General features: G+C 52.0%; 1 protein-coding gene across 1 annotated transcript; it reads right to left on the reverse strand.

Annotated features, from left to right (window-relative positions):
• Window positions 1-965: 965 nt before the first annotated feature.
• Window positions 966-15,086, reverse strand: GAL3ST2 (galactose-3-O-sulfotransferase 2). The gene is made up of 4 exons (XM_066281265.1): window positions 14,968-15,086; window positions 3,756-3,836; window positions 2,504-2,765; window positions 966-1,784 (listed from the first exon to the last, which is right to left on the reverse strand). Exons 1-4 carry the CDS (start codon window positions 14,994-14,996, stop codon window positions 966-968), a joined length of 1,191 nt encoding a protein of 396 aa, XP_066137362.1. The 5' UTR covers window positions 14,997-15,086.
• Window positions 15,087-17,559: the final 2,473 nt, after the last annotated feature.

The raw sequence follows: 17,559 nt of genomic DNA on the forward strand, positions 1-17,559 counted from the left end.
CATATTAAAAGGTATTCCTATATTATCTAGTGTTCATCTGCTAGCTCTCTGTCCAGAGTCACACATATTAACCACATGCATTTACATAGAAGAGGTAGTTTCCATGGGGACAAATGCCCACAAATGGCTCATTGCTATAAGAAAAGGTTTATTTTGGCTTTTCTCTCCCTGCACCTGGCTAGCCATTCGCCAAAGGCGTGGTGAAATGTCTGGGGATCCATGTTTCCCTCCCCTTTGCATTTACAACACAATGCCAAGGGCCATCCTGACTATGCCAATCACACAGTACAGAGACTATTCTCACAATTTCTCTGCACACCTTAACCCAAATTAATAAAATGTTCTTCAAGCCTCTTAAAATATTAATTCTGTAGCCTTTGGTACTTTACAACACCTGCCGGTGAAATGGCTCAGTGGCTCCTCAATGTTGACATTTAGTTAAATAGCCTTCACTTTTCTACCTTGTAAGACTTTCCTTCTTTTAAAAGAATTGATTTTAGAGAGAGAGAGAAAGGGAGAGAGAAAGAGAGAAAAACATCAATTTGTGTTCCACTTATTTATGCATTCGTTGGTTGATTCTTGTACGTGTGCTGACGGAAGATTAAACTGTAACCTTGGTGGAACAAGATGATGCTCTAACCAACTGAGCTACCAAGCCAGGGCAAGGCTTTCCTTTTTGTTTTCTGTTGTTATTGTTGGTTTCTAGGACTTTCCTTTCTGATGAATAGGTTCACACTTTCATATGGCATGTGTGCCTATTGTCCTAGACTTGGGACTCGGACCAAGAGAGTGGATCACTGGTGAGTCTTTTCGTAGGTGCTCACCCAGAAGACTCACGGTCCCGCAGAGCTGGATCTCCTGATGCTCCAGGAGCACCGCTCTGAGCCTGAGTCTGTGCCCAGGGCCCCCAGGGATGACAGCAGAGGGGCTGGTGTCAAAGGCGGGGGGGGGGGGGGGGGGGAGGGTTATGCCTCTTGTAAGGGGAAGCTCTTTCGGGGCTTTTTTGGGAACTGCAGGGCGTACAAGTGGGCCATGTACTGGAGCTCGGGCATGGCCATCCTCTGGCACATGCGCAGCGTCTTGTTTTCCAGATCCTGCCTGAGGTTGTAGCCCAGGATGTTTGCGTCTCCCGCCTGGTAGGGGAACAGCCGGAGGTCAGTGATCTGCGTCTTGTTCTTGGGCGCGCCATCCTGCAGGCACAGGGCCATGAGCTCGCGCCGCCGTGCCCGCAGCTGCTCCACCTCGGAGCGCAACCGTCGTGGGCCCAGCTCGGCGTGCACCGAGGCCCAGAACGTGCGGTTGAAGTGCTGGTAGAGGCGCCAGTCCAGGGCGCACCAGCGCTTGGCACGCTCCTGGTCCTCTGGCGTCACGCGCGTGATACTGCCCTTGCTGCGCGAGTTGAGCCTGAAGGAGATGACGTCGTCCAGCCGCCAGCGCAGCCGGCGCCGCAGCAGCACCATGGACTCGTCAAAGTGCTCGGCGATGAGCACCAGCTGGAAGCGCTGCTCCACCTCCGCCAGGCGCGCGCGCACGTAGTTCTCCTCAGCAGGCGCGTCCGGGTCGAAGCCCAGGTCGAACCACATGTGGTTCCTGGCGTAGACATTGGCCAGGCCCAGGCTCTGGTTGTAGTAGGTGCGCGGCGCGGCCAGGAAGGCGTTGAGGCTCGCGGCGGCCTTGAAGGCGGGCACATACCTTCTGTAGTAGGTGAAGGAGGACTCCAGTTGGAAGACGGGGTTTCTGAGGATGGAAAAGTAGAAAGTGTCGTTGGGCATCACTCTCTGCACCTGTGTAGAGACAGAAGGAGGGCTGGTGATGCTCCAGGCTTCTTGGAAGCTGGGGGCAGGTGGCCCCTCCTACCCACATCCTCCAGCCCGCTGTATGCCTGAACCTGCCTCTCCCACTGGCTTCCCTGCATCCCATACATGCTACCTTGCTCCCCTCACTGCCACTTTCCATGAGTGCTCAGAATGATTCTAAAACACCTGAACCTGGCCACATCCTTCCCCCAAACTCCTTCCACTTCCCCCTCTCCTTCCTATAAGGGAATAAGGGAAGCCCCCCAGAAGAAGGTGACCTCTAAGCTGAGACCCAAATGATGTACAGGAGGAGGTGTGAAGAACATTGCCAAGGGGAACAGCACGTGCAAAGGTTCTGGGGTAGGAAGACCCGGTGGTTTGGGAACCAAGGGGGTGCTGGAGAAGAAGGGGAGGGCAGCAGGCTGTGCGGGCGCCCAATCCGATTCTAAGAGCAAATACAAGTGACTGAGAGTGAGAGGTGAAAGGTTGGGGTGACAAGGTCTTCCAAGGGACCTCTACCAGCCCCCTCTAGTCAGGACCCTGTACACACCCCCATGCCCTTAGTCTCTCTAGTGGCCAGGCCGTGACCTTTCTCCCTATGGTCATACCTCAAAGCCACAAAGTGCCTCCAAAGCCTGAGGCTGAGTCCTGTCCCTCCATCACACCCCCATCTCCCACCTGCAGAGGGCCTGCCCCCCCCCTCGCACCTCGGGCAGGTTAAACCTCAGGTGATTGCACATAATGTTGAAGTGTCGCTGTGAGCCGTCTGCCATGCCTTCTACGTAGCGTGCAAGGAAGAGCCATGGGTAGCCCAGGTGGACAGCTGAGCCGGCGGGCAGGGCCACTGAGAGGTTGTGTGTCTCAGCAAAGCGGAAGAGGATGTTGAGTACTGTGCTGCTGGCGGTCTTGTGTGTCTTGAGGAACATGATATTGGTGATGGGTGGCCCCTCATCCTGGCCCCTGAGCAGGCTGAGAAGAGAGCATGCCACTGTCAGGGATGGACATTTTCCCCTGACTGCACTCCCCATGCTGGGGACACCCCATTTCCATCCCCCCAGCCCCAACCCCAGCACTGTGGTCCCCCTGACCCAGAGACCCCTCAATCTTGCAGCCTCTGAGGATCCGTTGGCACAGACATGGTTCTCCCTAAGTGGCTGTCCTGTCTGTCCCCATGTACCGCAGGCTGCGTCCCCAGGCCCTGGCACCCCCCTCAGCTGCTCAACTTTCTGTCTGGCTCCCAGGGCACCTGGCCTGGCTCTGGCCCTGTGACCTGGACCACAAGTCTGGCATTTCTTGGCTGACCCTTCATATCAGGATGAGCCGAGCTGACCACAACTTGTGCCTACCCAGCTATGGACTCCATCCTGGAGCAGCAAGGCCCCAAGGCAGGGCCAGTAAGAGTGACCCAGGATGGTGGGGGACAGGGTCTAGAGGCCTGCACCAGCCTTGGGGACAAAGGGAAGGTGGCAAAGACCCAGCAGACTTCAGTATTCTTCCATCTCCCATCGAGATTCAACCCAAGGGGTGGGGATAGAGGGAGGAGGCCTAGTCACAAAACCCTCCCAGCAGCCAGGCCAAAGTGCTGGACCTGTGTGGCCACCCACATGGATCCTGGGCTTCACAGAGGACGTACCACTGGTGAGCAGTGAGCAGGGGTCAAGACCTGCCCAGTCCGGCCTCCCAACACCCAGTCACTTTCTGCTCACAGCTGCTCTCCCCAAGACACTCCCAGCCTCAGCCCAGCCCCCACTCTCCCAGAGCCCTCCTCACTGCCCACAGGACTCACTGGGAGGGCCTTGGGAAGTAATGGGTCCCCAAAAGGAATGGCCCACCCCTCCTCTTATGGAAGGGAGACTGGAGACAGCCTGGAGGAGTGACCTGCCACAGTCACTGGCCAGTGCTCAGAGGTGGGCAGGCTGGACCCTGTACTGGTCTGGGAGCACCCAATGCAGCACTCACGGGGTAAGCATGCCAATGTCCACGTGCAGGAGGCTGGCCAGCAGGAACACAGTCAGGGCCAGGAGGAGGGTCCAGAAGCACCTGGGGGCAGGGGAACCAGTGAGCCCCCACAGTCAGGGGCACAGGAGGGGCTGGTGCTGCCCCCCCACCCCCACCCCAGCTCAGCATCATCCACAGAACAGCTCCGATTGAAGCTCCGTGTGTGCTTGTGCGGGCCCTGGGCAGATGGGTCATCAGACTCCATGCCCACTGGCCTCCCTGCCACACCTCTCAAAGAGGCAGATCCAGTCCCTGAGAAGGGGGGGATCTGACAGGAGGAGGTGAGAGCAGGTCAGGGGGCCCCCTGAAGACTGGCCTGACTAAGACCTCTGAGCTCACACCCCAGGGGCACATCTGGGGTGGGGCCTGAGAGGGGGTACATCCTGGCATTCCCCTCTCACTAAAAGGAGTAGCCCCGCACAAGGAGACTTTTACGAGGCTTGCCTAGGCAGCAGGATCTCGGCAAGTGGAATTAAGACACTGGTCCCTGGGCTGGGACACCCATGGGAGTCACTGTGACCCAATGAAGGTGCTCCGTGGCTAGGACTGTCCCTCGCTGTTGCTGGTGCTCAGGTTGCATACCTTTCGGGACTGCCGAGTTAAAGTGCAGGGAGCCTTTGTCCAGAAAAGGTGTGTCTAGGGCTTTGTCCTGTAGTCACCAAAATAGCCCTGTATCACTGCACCTGACATGCTCTGCCGCATGGAGTCTCAGGGGGTCACTGGTACCCACTGGGCAGTGGAAGATCATATCCCTCACCTGAGGTCACATGCTGGGGAAGAGGCCTGTGGTCCAGAGACTCATTAACCAGCAGGCCACACTGTCCCCACCCACACAGCACTGGGGCCGGTGGGGAAGCCTCCTGGGACACTAGAAGAGCCAAGACTTGTCCAGCAAAGCATGTCCAGTGGGAAGAACCAGGTCAGGACAGAGCGATGCCACTGTGGGGACAGGAAAGCCCAGGTGGATGCCAGAGACCCCAAGGCTTTGCCCGGGGAAAGGAAGCAAAGAGTGCTGGTAGGAGTTGAAAACACAGGTGCTGGTTACAAGGTTGCCATCCCGTGGGAAGTGCATCAGTCGGGTCTGTTTTCTCTTTATAGCCAGATTATTGTTCCAATGTGCCTCTCCTTGAGTGCATTTTGATTTGCTAGTTTTTGTTGCCCTTGTAAATGAAATATTTATCCAAGTTCCAATCCTATCATTAGAGCAGAAAAACACTTTTTTAGCCTGACCAGTGGTGGCACAGTGGATAGTGCTGACATGGGCTCATCAATGTGAGTCTAAAGGTCCCTGACTTGAACTCAAAGATTGCCGACTTGAAGCCCAAGTTCGCCGGCTTGGTTTGAGCCCTGCAGCTCATCAAGGCACAGATGAGAAGCAATCAGTGAATAACTAGAGTGTGCCGCAACTATAAATTGATGCATTTCATCTCTCTCTCTCCTTCCCCACCTTCCTGCCTCTCTCTCTCAAGAAAAAAAAAAAAAAGATAAACATTTTTTTCCTGTACATCGTAACCAGTTCCATTACCAGGCTGCTGGTCACCTTTTATTCTAGAATCTGGTGCCCTTGGTCTTGGTGGTGTCCCTGCTGCCTGGTATGACAGGCTGCTCCGGGCTCATCCTCCTGGGCCTGGAACCAGACACATCTGCTCAAAACCCTGGGTCTTATTGGCAGGGACCATAATCTAGGGCAGAGAGTGCTTGCTGCTCTGGGTCCCCGCAGTCACAGAGCTGGCCGTCCCGTGTGATTTGCACCTGTATGTCCAGCTCCAGTTCAAGTCTGTGGCTTTTTTTAAAGAAGAACTTTAAATTTTATTTTTCATTACAGTTTGTAGTTAATGTTATTCTTATTATATTCAAGTGTACAGCATAGTGGTTAGACAATCATATACTTTACAAAGTGTGCCCTGATATTTATAGTACTCACCTGGCACCATCCATAGTTGGCTCAATATTATATTCCCTGTGTTGTGTTGTACTTTACATGCTGTGACTATTTTGTAATTGCCAAATTGTATTTTATTTTATTTTTTAAGAGAGAGAGACAGACAGACATGGATAGACAGGAAGGGAGTGAGATAAGAAGCATCAACTAATAGGTGTGGCACTTTCTTTAGTTGTTCATTGATTGCTCTCTCATGCGTACCCTGACCAGGGATTTCTAGCTGAGCCAGTGAACCCTTGCTCAAGCCAGTGACCTTGGGCTCAGGCCAGCGACTATGGGCTTCAATCCAGCGACCACGGGGTCATGTCTATGCTCCTGCGCTCAAGTCGGCGACCCTGCACTCAAGCTGGTGATTCCGTGCTCAAGCTGGCGACCTTGGGGTTTCAAACCTGGGTCCTCAGTGTCCCAGGTTGACGCTCTATCTACAGCGCCACCACCTGGTCAGGCATCAATTTGTATTTCTTAATCCCTTTACCTTTTTAACCCCAAACCGTGACTTTTTAAATGAACCTCTTCGTACTACCTCATTTCCCTTCTCCCACATGAGTGTAGTCTCAAAGACACAGGGTACAGTAGAAGTAAAGCACCCCATAATTATCCCAGCATCATCCGCACTGCACACACTATGGACGCTGAACACACAGCACACACCACACACACAATGCACTATGCACACTCCACATGCTGCAGACACTGCACACACACTGTGGATACTGCACACTGCCCGTACTGTACACAATGCACACCACACACTACACACACAATATGCAGACACTTGATAAGCTCTTCCCACCCTCACCTCCTCTTTGTTCTCCAAGTAATTCTCTCCCTGATGCTCCCCCAGTCCTTATGACAAATGTCACCAGGTGAGCCTTAATAAGCAACTGAACAGCATGGGGGCCTGATGGGGAAGAGCTCCCCCAGTCAGCCGAGTCAGTGGTGGCCTGCAGGCTGCAGCACAGAGACCCCGTAAGATGCACAGGAGTGACCAGGAGGAGCAGGTAAGGGACAGTGGAGGTCTGGGGACCCCAGCAGGATGTACGGCTCTCAAGGGGCCCAGTCACCCACATCAGGGTGAGTAGGCCAAACCCCAAAGGGTGCCCTTCTAGAAGGTCACACTGTGGTTACAGGGTCACAGGAACACAGGGTACCTGTGCTACAGTCATTTCCACTGAACTCACGAGACCTTCCCAGGGAAGCAGTGTGCTGTCCTCTGGTTCCAGAGCACCATGGAGCTGAGGTGGTGTGGGGCAAATGAGTTTGTAAAATCTGTATTTTCTGGTTTTGCTCATCTTTATTGTTAAAAATGGCCACTGTCAAGTAAAATAGCCAATTACATTCCTGCTTGGGAAGGGGCTTTGTTATGTTAATGTGTGTGAGAGGAGGGGGTTTTCAAGCCAAAAAGTTTTTTTTTAATTTATTTATTAAATTTAATGCAGTGACATTGATAAATCATATGTTGAGAGAAAACATCTCTAGATTATTTTGACATTTGATTGTGCTGTATACCCCTCCCCCAAAGTTAAATTGTCTTCTGTCACCTCCTATCTGGTTTTCTTTGTGCCCCTCCCCTCCCCCAACCCCTCTCTCCTTCTTCGCCCCCTCCCCCCACCCCCCACCCCTGTTGCCATCACATTCTTGTTCATGTCTCTGAGTCTCATTTTTATGTCCCTTCTATGTATGGATTCATATAGTTCTTAATTTGTTTCTGATCTACTTATTTCACTCCTTATAATGTTATCAAGGTTCATCCATGTTATTGTAAATGATCCAATGTCAAAAAGTTTTAAGGTGGCCCTGGCCGGTTGGCTCAGCGGTAGAGCGTCGGCCTGGCGTGTGGGGGACCCGGGCTCGATTCCCGGCCAGGGCACACAGGAGAAGCGCCCATTTGCTTCTCCACCCCCACCCCTTCCTTCCTCTCTGTCTCTCTCTTCCCCTCCCGCAGCCAAGGCTCCATTGGAGCAAAGATGGCCCGGGCGCTGGGGATGGCTCCTTGGCCTCTGCCCCGGGTGCTGGAATGGCTCTGGTCGCGGCAGAGCGATGCCCTGGAGTTGCAGAGCATCGCCCGCTGGTGGGCAAAGCATCGCCCCTGGTGGGTGTGCCGGGTGGATCCCAGTCGGGCGCATGTGGGAGTCTGTCTGACGGTCTCTCCCCGTTTCCAGCTTCAGAATAAAAAAAAAAAAAGTTTTAAGGTGAAGAAGGAGAAAGGGAACAGGAGGCCACATTTTTGCGGAGAAGCAGCCAAGATGGGGGTGCTGAAGGAGAAGGCAGTTTGTGCAGAGAAGAGAAGGGAGTTGGGGAACAGAGGTGAGGACTGTTGCGAGCTCTGCTGAGACTGGTGGGGGCCTTTGATTGTAGGAAAACTCGGATGTGTCAGTCGCTTTGTGAGCACTGAATGAGTGGGTTTTGGAGCCCTGTGTGTTTGTGTTTTTACTCGCCAGCCAGGTGCGAGGCTAGAATAAAGGAATGGCCCACCAGTTTTTGACTCCGCAGTTCCGAATCTAATGTGAGCCTGCACCTGCCAGGCTGTGATGGCGGTGGCGGCCCCTGGCCTCATAGGTGGTTTATAGCCCCAGTGGGACATTCATCAGGCTGGTCTCCTGCAGGATTCTACCCAGACATCACTTTTGTGGACAAAAAAAAAAAAAAAAAAGTGCCATGAATTAATCCTGACAAGCTCAGGTGAAGTCTGCACAATGGCCTTGCGAACTCAGAGTCCTAAAGCAAACACTCAGCATGGTCTAAAATTAAACCTTTCTTGCTAAAAACAGTTTATGGTGGATGGTCGTGTCCTAGGAAGATGTTCTCTCTCAACCAAGGTCAATGTGCATTTTTACTCAAGCCTGTCTCTTATCTTTTGCATCCACACTGATGAAACTGAAAACATGTCTTTGGAATATAAGGGTTATATTTTTCCATTAGGCCAGACATCCCACCAGAGCAGGAACCAACAGACCCCACCCCATTTTTATTGCTGTGTGAGCCATTAACTGTTTCCTGTCCTGTCCCCGCCTATGTAAAAGAAGTTTCAGCACATTCACTTTCACTTTTTACCCAACCCCAGAGGTTTCCTCTCCCGCTTTGCCTTTTCCTGCCATCCTAATTATCATCAGTCAATTTCATGCAACCCTTGACATCTGCCCCTTTGACTCTGATGGATAAAGAAAGTGGTGAACCGCCATTTCCCAGAGCACTTTCTCAATCCGTTGAGACTTTGCTTCTTGGCAACTGTTGACAGTTTGGCTTAAATAAACTCATAAAAATTCTTCCAGGTTTAGAATTGCTTTACATCGACATTTTGTTCGGCCATAAACCCCCGCCCCACAATCACTGTGGGTTTACTGGCTCCTTGCCCAGGCAGTTAATAAGATTCTGCCCACACTGACCATCTGTGTGAAACTTACAATAACCCCTTTGGCCTCGAGACAACCTGAATGTGTCTCAGTTCTTTGCAGCTGCCCAGTGCAAACCACGAAGTCTCCCAGAAATATCCCCAAGTCTAAAGAGAGGCTCTTCCTTTGCCAACAGGCCCTCTGGTCCCAATGCCCACAGGTGGGGCCAGCAGGGCATGGAGGCTGGAGCAACCAAGGAAGGCGGTGGGAGCATGGAGACAAATGGTCAGCCAAGAGGGGCCCGTGTGCTTAACCAACCCTCAAGGCCAAGGGGGAAGTCCTGCTCCGGCCTGCTTTGACAACAGGAGCTACTGACAGACAGTCATTCTTCAATGAGAGCTCAGTGGTTGCAGGAGGTTAAATGAATGAATTGTTTGGTATGTCGTAAATTACATGTCAATAAAGCTGTTTAAGAAAAGTAAAATTTAAAAAGATTTTACAGGCGCTAGAATGGCTCTGATTGTGGCAGAGCATCGCCCCCTGGTGGGCGTGCTGGGTGGATCCCAGTTGGGAGCATGCGGGAGTCTGTCTGCCTCCCCGTTTCCAGCTTCAGAAAAATACAGAAAAAAATAAATTAATTAAAAAAGATTTTAGCCTGACCAGGAGGTGGCGCAGTGGATAGAGCATTGACCTGGGATGCCAAAGACCCAGGTTTGAAACCCAGAGGTCGCCAGTTTGAGCACAGGATCACTAACTTGAGTGTGGAATTGCCAGCTTGAGCGGGGGATCATCCCCATGACCCCATGGTCTCTGGCTAGAGCCCAAGGTCACTGGCTTGAGCGAGGAGTCACTGGCTTGGCTGGTGTCCCCCCATCAAGGCACATATGAGAAACAATCAATGAACAACCAAAGTGATGCGACTACGAGTTAATATTTCTCATCTCTTTCCCTTCCTGTCTGTCTCTCTCCCACACACACAAAAAATAATAATAAATAAATAAAATTTTAAAGGCTCCAGCTGATGAAAAATCTTGTAAGCCAATAACTATGAGAAAAACTATGAAATATACTTGGAAGGAATAAACCAGGGGTCCCCAAACTACGGCCCACGGGCCACATGCGGCCCCCTGAGGCCATTTATCCGGCCCCCTCTGCACTTCTGGAAGGGGCACCTCTTTCATTGGTGGTCAGTGAGAGGAGCATAGTTCCCATTGAAATACTGGTCAGTTTGTTGATTTAAATTTACTTGTTTTTTATTTTAAATATTGTATTTGTTCCCATTTTGTTTTTTTACTTTAAAATAAGATATGTGCAGTGTGCATAGGGATTTGTTCAGTTGTTTTTATAGTCCAGCCCTCCAAGGGTCTGAGGGACAGTGACCTGGCCCCCTGTGAAAAGAGTTTGGGGACCCCTGGAATAAACCATGCAACCATGCTTCCAAGTGCCTTTAGCTGGAAGGAACGCCTCAATCCCCGAGGAGCCCGTCACTCACACACTTCTCTGGGACGCCCTTTCCCTTTGAGGGGGTGGCCTGTGTCCCTCACAACCCCTGCATTTGGAACCAAGAACTGGATGTGGCATTGGTCCGGTCCCACTGGGGGCCGGTGGGGAGAATATAAAGCCCCCAGTCCCCAGCCAATGGTGGGATTCAGCCGGTCCGCACTGGTTCGGCAGAACAGGTACCGATTTTTTTGTTGAGTACGGTGAACCAGTTGTTAAAATGGCACTGTTGGCCTGACCTGTGGTGGTGCAGTGGATAAAGCGTCGACCTGGAAATGCTGAGGTCGCCAGTTCGAAACCCTGGGCTTGCCTGGTCAAGGCACATATGGGAGTTGATGCTTCCAGCTCCTCCCCCCCTCCTCTCTCTCTCCCTCTCTGTCTCTCTCCCTCTCTCTCTCCTCTCTAAAAATGAATAAATAAAATTTTAAAAAAATGGCACTGTCATCAGGGTTCTCTCTAAGGTGGGCACCTGGGCAGCTGCCCAATGTGGAAATCACAAATTTACATCCTTTACTCTTTGTTAATGTTCATCTGCACAACAGCGTAGTCTAAGCGCCTGCAGGCATGTTCATTCCATCCACAGGTGAAAAAAAAATGTAAGCGAGGACATCAATCAAGAAGCAATATGGAAATATCTTAAATAACAGTTTTATTGTTTTTTGTCAGGTATTATTTAATATATTTTCTTAAAACTCTTTCTTATAATCTAGGTTTTTGTGCCTTCTTTTATTGTTCTTATTTAAGTATTAAATGCATGAAATAATAAACTATCTTTCAATATATTGTTTTTTTATACTTAAAATGGTCATTAGGGCAGAAAACCGGTTGTTAAATTATTTGAACCCGCCACTGGCCCAAGCCCAGGCTCTAGCATAACATGGGCTGACCAGTGAGTGGCCCCCCACATGAGGCCACTCCTAGGTCATTCAGAAAGAATTCCTGAGCATCTGGTCACCACCAACAAAAGATATAAAATTGTGAATCAAGACAGCCGTGTGCCTGACCAAGTGGTGGCGCAGTGGATAGAGCCTCGGACTGGGACGTGGAAGACCCAGGTTCGAGACCCTGAGGTCGCCAGCTTGAGCACGAGCTCATCTGGGTTGAGCAAAAAAAAAGCTCACCAGCTCGGACCTAAGGTCGCTGAGCAAGGGGTCACTCGGTCTGCTGAAGGCCCACGGTCAAGGTACATATAAGAAAGCAATCAATGAACAACTAAGGTGTCGCAAAGAGAAACTGATAATTGATGCTTCTCATCTCTCTCCATTCCTGTCTGTCTGTCCTTATCTATCCCTCTCTCTGACTCTCTCTCTGTCCCTGTAAAAAAAATAATAATTAAAAAAATAAAAATAAAAATAAAATAATAAGACAGCTGTGTGCAGCTCAGGAACTCTGGCTGTGGTGAGTCTGTTTACTCTGAGCAAGACTCACTCTTGTCTTATATCCAGGATCCCACACACCCCTGCAAGCCCATCTGACCAGCTCAGTAGACATGGAAAAACACCTCCATGGGGCTATAAAAGGTCATAGAACCAGATGACCGACCACCATTCAAAGGTCAGCCAGTTTCAGCTGGAATCTAGAAAAACAACACTCAGCCTAATCTTTGGAGCTTGTAAATCACCCCCCAAAATCCACCACCACAGGTAGAAGGCCCCGGCCACACCTGGGAACCTGTCTTGCCCTCTCTCTCCTGTCAGGGGCCCCTGGCTGGAGGGAAGAAGAATGAACAGGAAAGGGGTACTGCCCTCCCATGCCCACCCCCAAACATACACTAAAACACAATAGTCAAGCATCAGGAAGTTCTCCATCTGTCCTCTGGATCCAGCCACAGGCTTTTTTTTAGAACAAATTCTCCCTCAGCTGGTCCAGATCCTCAGCTGATCCCTCAGCTCATGGAATAGAGTAGGATCCAAATCATCAGATAAAGCCATTCCCCCTTAACAGCAGTCACTGCTCATCCATCCATCTGTTGTCCCTTCCAATGATCCTCATTGAGCTCCAAGTGCCCTTTAGGACCAACCGAAGCTTGAGTGCAGAGGGATCTTTTAATTAGCAGGGGCCAAGGACGAGACTGAACAGTTACTCAGCCATCCCCTACCACAAGCATCTGCTATATTGTCAAGTCAGTCAGTCTAGCATGGGGATTGTAGCCAGCACGAATAGAATAGAATAGAATAGAATAGAATAGAATAGAATAGAATAGAATAGAATAGAATAGAATGTAGTAGAATACAATAGAACATTATACAGTAAGATGGGATGGGACAGAATAAATACAGAATAAAGATAAAATGGATGTAGAATAGAAAATAATAAACAGAATAAATAAAAGTAAACATAGAATAGAAAAGGAACTATCTGAGCTGTGGGCATGGGGACTGTGTTGTGGCCTCTCCTTTGGCCCCACAGATGCCAGCATCCTGGATGCCCAGACCTCCTCTTGACTTGATCCCTCAGGGAAAGCAACATGGTCCCCACAAGCAGAGGCAGGAAAGTTCTGCCTAATCAGCAAGGGAATCCTGTCAGGGTCGACCGGGAGCCCCCCACAGCCCCCCATGAGGTCACACAGCCCCACCTCTACAATTCCTCAGGGCTCAGCATTCCCAGGGTTTGTTGCTCCCCACAACAAACTAAGGCTAAGTCTCAAACAGAAATGCCAGGTTTCAGAAGCCCCAGCAAATGTCCCAAAGCCATCCAACAACTGCCATACAGTCAGCAAGTCCATGGCCTTGGGCTGGGGTCTCCAGAAGCAATAAGAGTCTGAGGAGATGCCCCCTAAATCAGGGGTCACTCAGAACCTTGAGCCACTGAGGTGGGTTTGTGCCTAAACCCATCAGAACAGAGGGCTCACTGCGATGCCACAGCCCACCCGGCTGGACGGTCTGCCTTACTCCCACAGCTCCTCTGATGGCCCAGGGCACTGGGTGACCCGCCCAGCCGGCCTGCCCACAGTTTGCCCCTCAATAAGAGCGATAAGCCTGCAAACACTGGCACAATTCAAGGACAGGAAACAAGAAGCTCTAGGTAGCCAGTGCCAGGGATGTGGGGACAGGGACTCTGTGGCCGCAATGACTTGGGAGCCCCTTCATTCAAGGACTTTGAGCTGAACCCATGAGCCTGGGATGCTCAGAGTGACCCCCGACCCCTGGCCTTGGGTCAGAGCCACCACTATGCTATCGGCCTAGCAACCCATGCCTTGGGGTGCCCACGTTGCCTCACCTGCCCAGCGCCCAGGGTGCCCAAGGCTGACCTGGCTCCCAGCTAATGAAGTGACCAGTGACTGACCCCCAGCCTTCACCCCTTCTTCTCAGTAAGGTAACATCACCCACAGGGAGGAGGGCTGCTGGCACCCTCCCTCATCTCTGCTGGCCCCCGGGGCCCCCAGGGGGTGGGGTGGGAACAGGTGGAGAGGAGAGCACCCAGAGGTGCTGGAATCTCCCAAAAGTATGTGGGGTTAGACAGAGACGTAAGATGCAAAGCCTCTCCAACCACACCGCCTCCCTCCCAACCTCAGAGCAGCAGAGAATCTCACTCCTCTTACAAAGGGAACCACCACCTGTTGCCCAGAGCTCGGGGGACAGGGGCCCGGACCCTGTGACCGGGCTTTACTCTTAGCCACTCAGGCTCCCCAGCAAGCACCCTAGGATGCAAATGCAGATAACTGCCAACAATAGGAAGCTCATCAGGAAGGCAGGTTCAAAGATCGCTGACAATACTGGTGCCCCAAAGGGAGGATCAAAGGGCCCGACCACAAGCAGGTGAGGACTAGACCCAGGCCAGGACTCAGACCCTCAGCAGCTGCCCACCCAGCCTTCAGCTGCCACCAAATCCTTGTCTTCTCCTCGCCCCTGGGCCCTCGTCCCAGAGGTCAAGTCTGGAGGGTGAGTTCTGAGAATTGTTAGTGGGAAATAGCCCCAAATCCCCGACTGGTTCCTTTTAAAGACAAACCAAAGCCCTGGCCATTTGGCTCAGCGGTAGAGCGACAGCCTGGCATGTGGAAGTTGGTCAGGGCACACAGCAGAAGCGACCATCTGCTTTTCCACTCCTCCCCCTTCTCTCTCTCTCTCTCTCTCTTCCCCTCCCGTAGCCAAGGCTCAAATGAGCACGCTGGCCCTGGGCACCGAGGATGGACCACGGCCTCACCTCAGGCACTAAAATATAAAATAGCTCAGTTGCCAAGTTACAGAGCAGCAACCCCAAATAGGCAGAAGAACATCAGCCCCAGATGGGGAGCATGCAGAAGTCTGTCTCTCCACCTCCCTGCTTCTCACTTGATAAAAAAAAAAAAAAAAAAAAAAAGACAAACCCAGAATGGCTCCCTTCTGCCAGGTTGTCACAACATCTGAGGATTAAAGACCGCTTGCCTCCCCTCCCCTCGAGGGCCCAGCCACCACTTCACCTCTTCGTGTTGCCCAGCAGGGACAGCATGCTGGTGGGTCCTTGGCGCTGGCACAGCAGGGTGAGGAGTTCAGGCTGGATGCAGCCTCTTGCAGAGTATCAATCTGACTCCCGGGGAAGCTCACCTGCCCAGAGTATCAATCTGACTCCCAGGGAAGCTCACCTGCCCATGCAGGTGTGAGGCCACTCCTTGCACCCTCACCCGGATGGGAGGGATTAACAACGTTGGGTTGAAGGAAGAACCAGACCTCCTTGGAGGTGCTGTGTGTGGACCCGGCTTCTTCCTCAGCCTCCCCTCCTGGCTCCCCTCTCTGCTCACACCTGTTCACCCGGCCCACCTCTGGGGTCACCGGGCCCAGGGTGAGCATGGAGGGAGCTATGGGAAGCCTCCAGGGCCTCTGGATCCTGAGCTGGGGGGCAAATATTTGCGTGTGACATGAAGATGACAGGTCAACAGCTTTGAGGAGGAATTAGGGAAACAGGAGACCAGGTTCAGGATCCTCCTCCCTCTCCTTTTCTTTGGAAAAGCTTGCTTCATGCTAGCAGGAAATTCACTTTCTTGGGCTGAAAAAGCTTTGAATAAAGATATGATCATAAAAAAATCAACAGTGCCTGGTCAGGTGGTGGTGCAGTGGATAGAGCGTCAGACTGGGATGTGGAGGACCCAGGTTCGAGACCCCGAGGTCGCCAGCTTGAGCGCGGGCTCATCTGGTTTGAACAGAGCTCACCAGCTTGAACCCAAGGTCGCTGGCTCCAGCAAGGGGCTACTCGGTCTGCTGAAGGCCCGCGGACAAGGCACATATGAGAAAGCAATCAATGAACAACTAAGGTGTTGCAACGCGCAATGAAAAACTAATGATTGATGCTTCTCACCTCTCTGTTCCTGTCTGTCTGTCCCTCTCTCTGACTCAGTTTCTGTCTCTGTAAAAAAATAAATTAAATAAAGACAAACAACAGAAGATACTGAGGAAAATGTTTGCAGCACTTGATCATGTGCCAAGTCCATAAAAAAAAAAAGCAAAACTAGCCCTACAGCCCATGGGCCAGCCCAGGGAGACCCATCCCTGAACCCACGAACCTGCAGCCCTGGTGGCAAATTCTAGAGATGGATTTAATGGCGAGGGCACCCCGTGTATGCCCTAGGCCCCAACTTCTGAAGGGCCCTACAAAACCCCCACCTTTTTCTAATGACACCAAGTTTGGTTTCCTATGTGCAATTTTAACATTAGTAGTACATAATGTTTTTTATTAATTTAAAAATATGGCTAACATGTATTTTTATTTTCCCTCTATTTACTTATTTTTTATTTTTGTATTTTTCTGAAGTGAGAAGCAGGGAGGCAGGCAGACAGACTCCCGCATGCACCCAACTGGGATCCACCCAGCATGCCCACCAGGGGGTGATGCTCAGCCCATCTGGGGTGTTGTTTCATTGCAACTGAAGCCATTCTAGCGCCTGAGGCAGAGGCCATGGAGCCATCCTCAGCGCCTGGGCCAACTTTGCTCCAATGGAGCCTTGGCTGCAGGAGGAGAAGAGAGAGGGAGAGAAAGGAGAGGGGGAGGGGTGGAGAAGCAGATGGGCGCTTCTCCTATGTGCCCTGACTGGGAATTGAACCTGGGACTTCCACACGCCAGGCCAATGCTTTATTGCTGAGCCAACCAGCAAAGGCCTGTCTCTCTCTTTTTTTTTAAGGGACCCAATATTTTTTTCTGTGCCTGGGGCCTCAACTGACCTTAATCCGCCTCTGGCAACTGCGGCCTCTCCTCCAGGAAACATCAGCCACACTCGGGCAGTACTGAGACTGGGCGCTTTTGCTGTGAGCCTCCTCCTTACAAAGCCCCCTTTCCGTGCTCCCAGATTGGTCCGAGCCCATCAGCAGCCTCTTGCACTGGCTAGTGACGGGTACAGTGGGAGCAGTAGAAAAAGGGGGGGGTGGGCTGAGGGTCCTGGAGAGGAGAAGAGGGTGTGCGGGAGGCAGGCTCTGGGGAGGACACCGCACCCTTTCAGACCCTTGTTGAACCTGGCGCAGGAGGCCACCAGTGCTGGGACCTGCACCTCCTTCACCGCGGCATCCCACCAGCTCACACAGCATCATGCCGGAGCTCCGGGGCCATGGCTTGGAGGGCAGGGAGCCTGCACCCCAGGACAGCCCTCGACTAAAAGAGGGTGGGGAGAAGTTTGAGGCCTGCCTGGGTACTTAGAGGGGTGCTGGAGCCAAGTACCCTGTGTTTCATCTCTAAAATGGGGGGAGAAGTTGAAAAGAAAAACAAAGGGATTCCGAAAGCAAAGACAGGCAGCACGTGGGCAGTACCCACCTTGCCAGGAATCCAACCAGCGCAGACCCAAAGGAGATTCCACCTTGACCAGCAGGCTGGCCAAGGTAAAACTATCTGGACGCTGGTGTATCAGTCAGCAAGCCCCTCACTAATGCTGCATGAGAAACTGCCCTGAACTTCGGAGGCTCGGCAGCAGGCCTCTGTCCTCCAGCTCACGATCTGCGGGGCAGCTGTGGCCCTGCCGTGGGTCTGTCCTGGGCTTGAGCAGCCACCGGGACACGCTCTTCTCATGGAGGATAGCGGGAGGCCACGTGCA

This window comes from Saccopteryx bilineata, chromosome 5, assembly GCF_036850765.1.
Source record: "Saccopteryx bilineata isolate mSacBil1 chromosome 5, mSacBil1_pri_phased_curated, whole genome shotgun sequence".
Classification (NCBI taxonomy): Eukaryota; Metazoa; Chordata; class Mammalia; order Chiroptera; family Emballonuridae; genus Saccopteryx; species Saccopteryx bilineata.

Bases quoted from the DNA above. Each gene is read 5' to 3' on its own strand.
- GAL3ST2 (XM_066281265.1), bottom strand. From the start codon at position 14,996: ATGCTGTCCCTGCTGGGCAACACGAAGAG. The intron at 3,837-14,967 runs GTGAAGTGGTGG...CCCTGCCCCCAG, and splicing joins CTGCTGGGCAACACGAAGAG to GTGCTTCTGGACCCTCCTCC. The intron at 2,766-3,755 runs GTGAGTGCTGCA...CTCTCTTCTCAG, and splicing joins GACATTGGCATGCTTACCCC to CCTGCTCAGGGGCCAGGATG.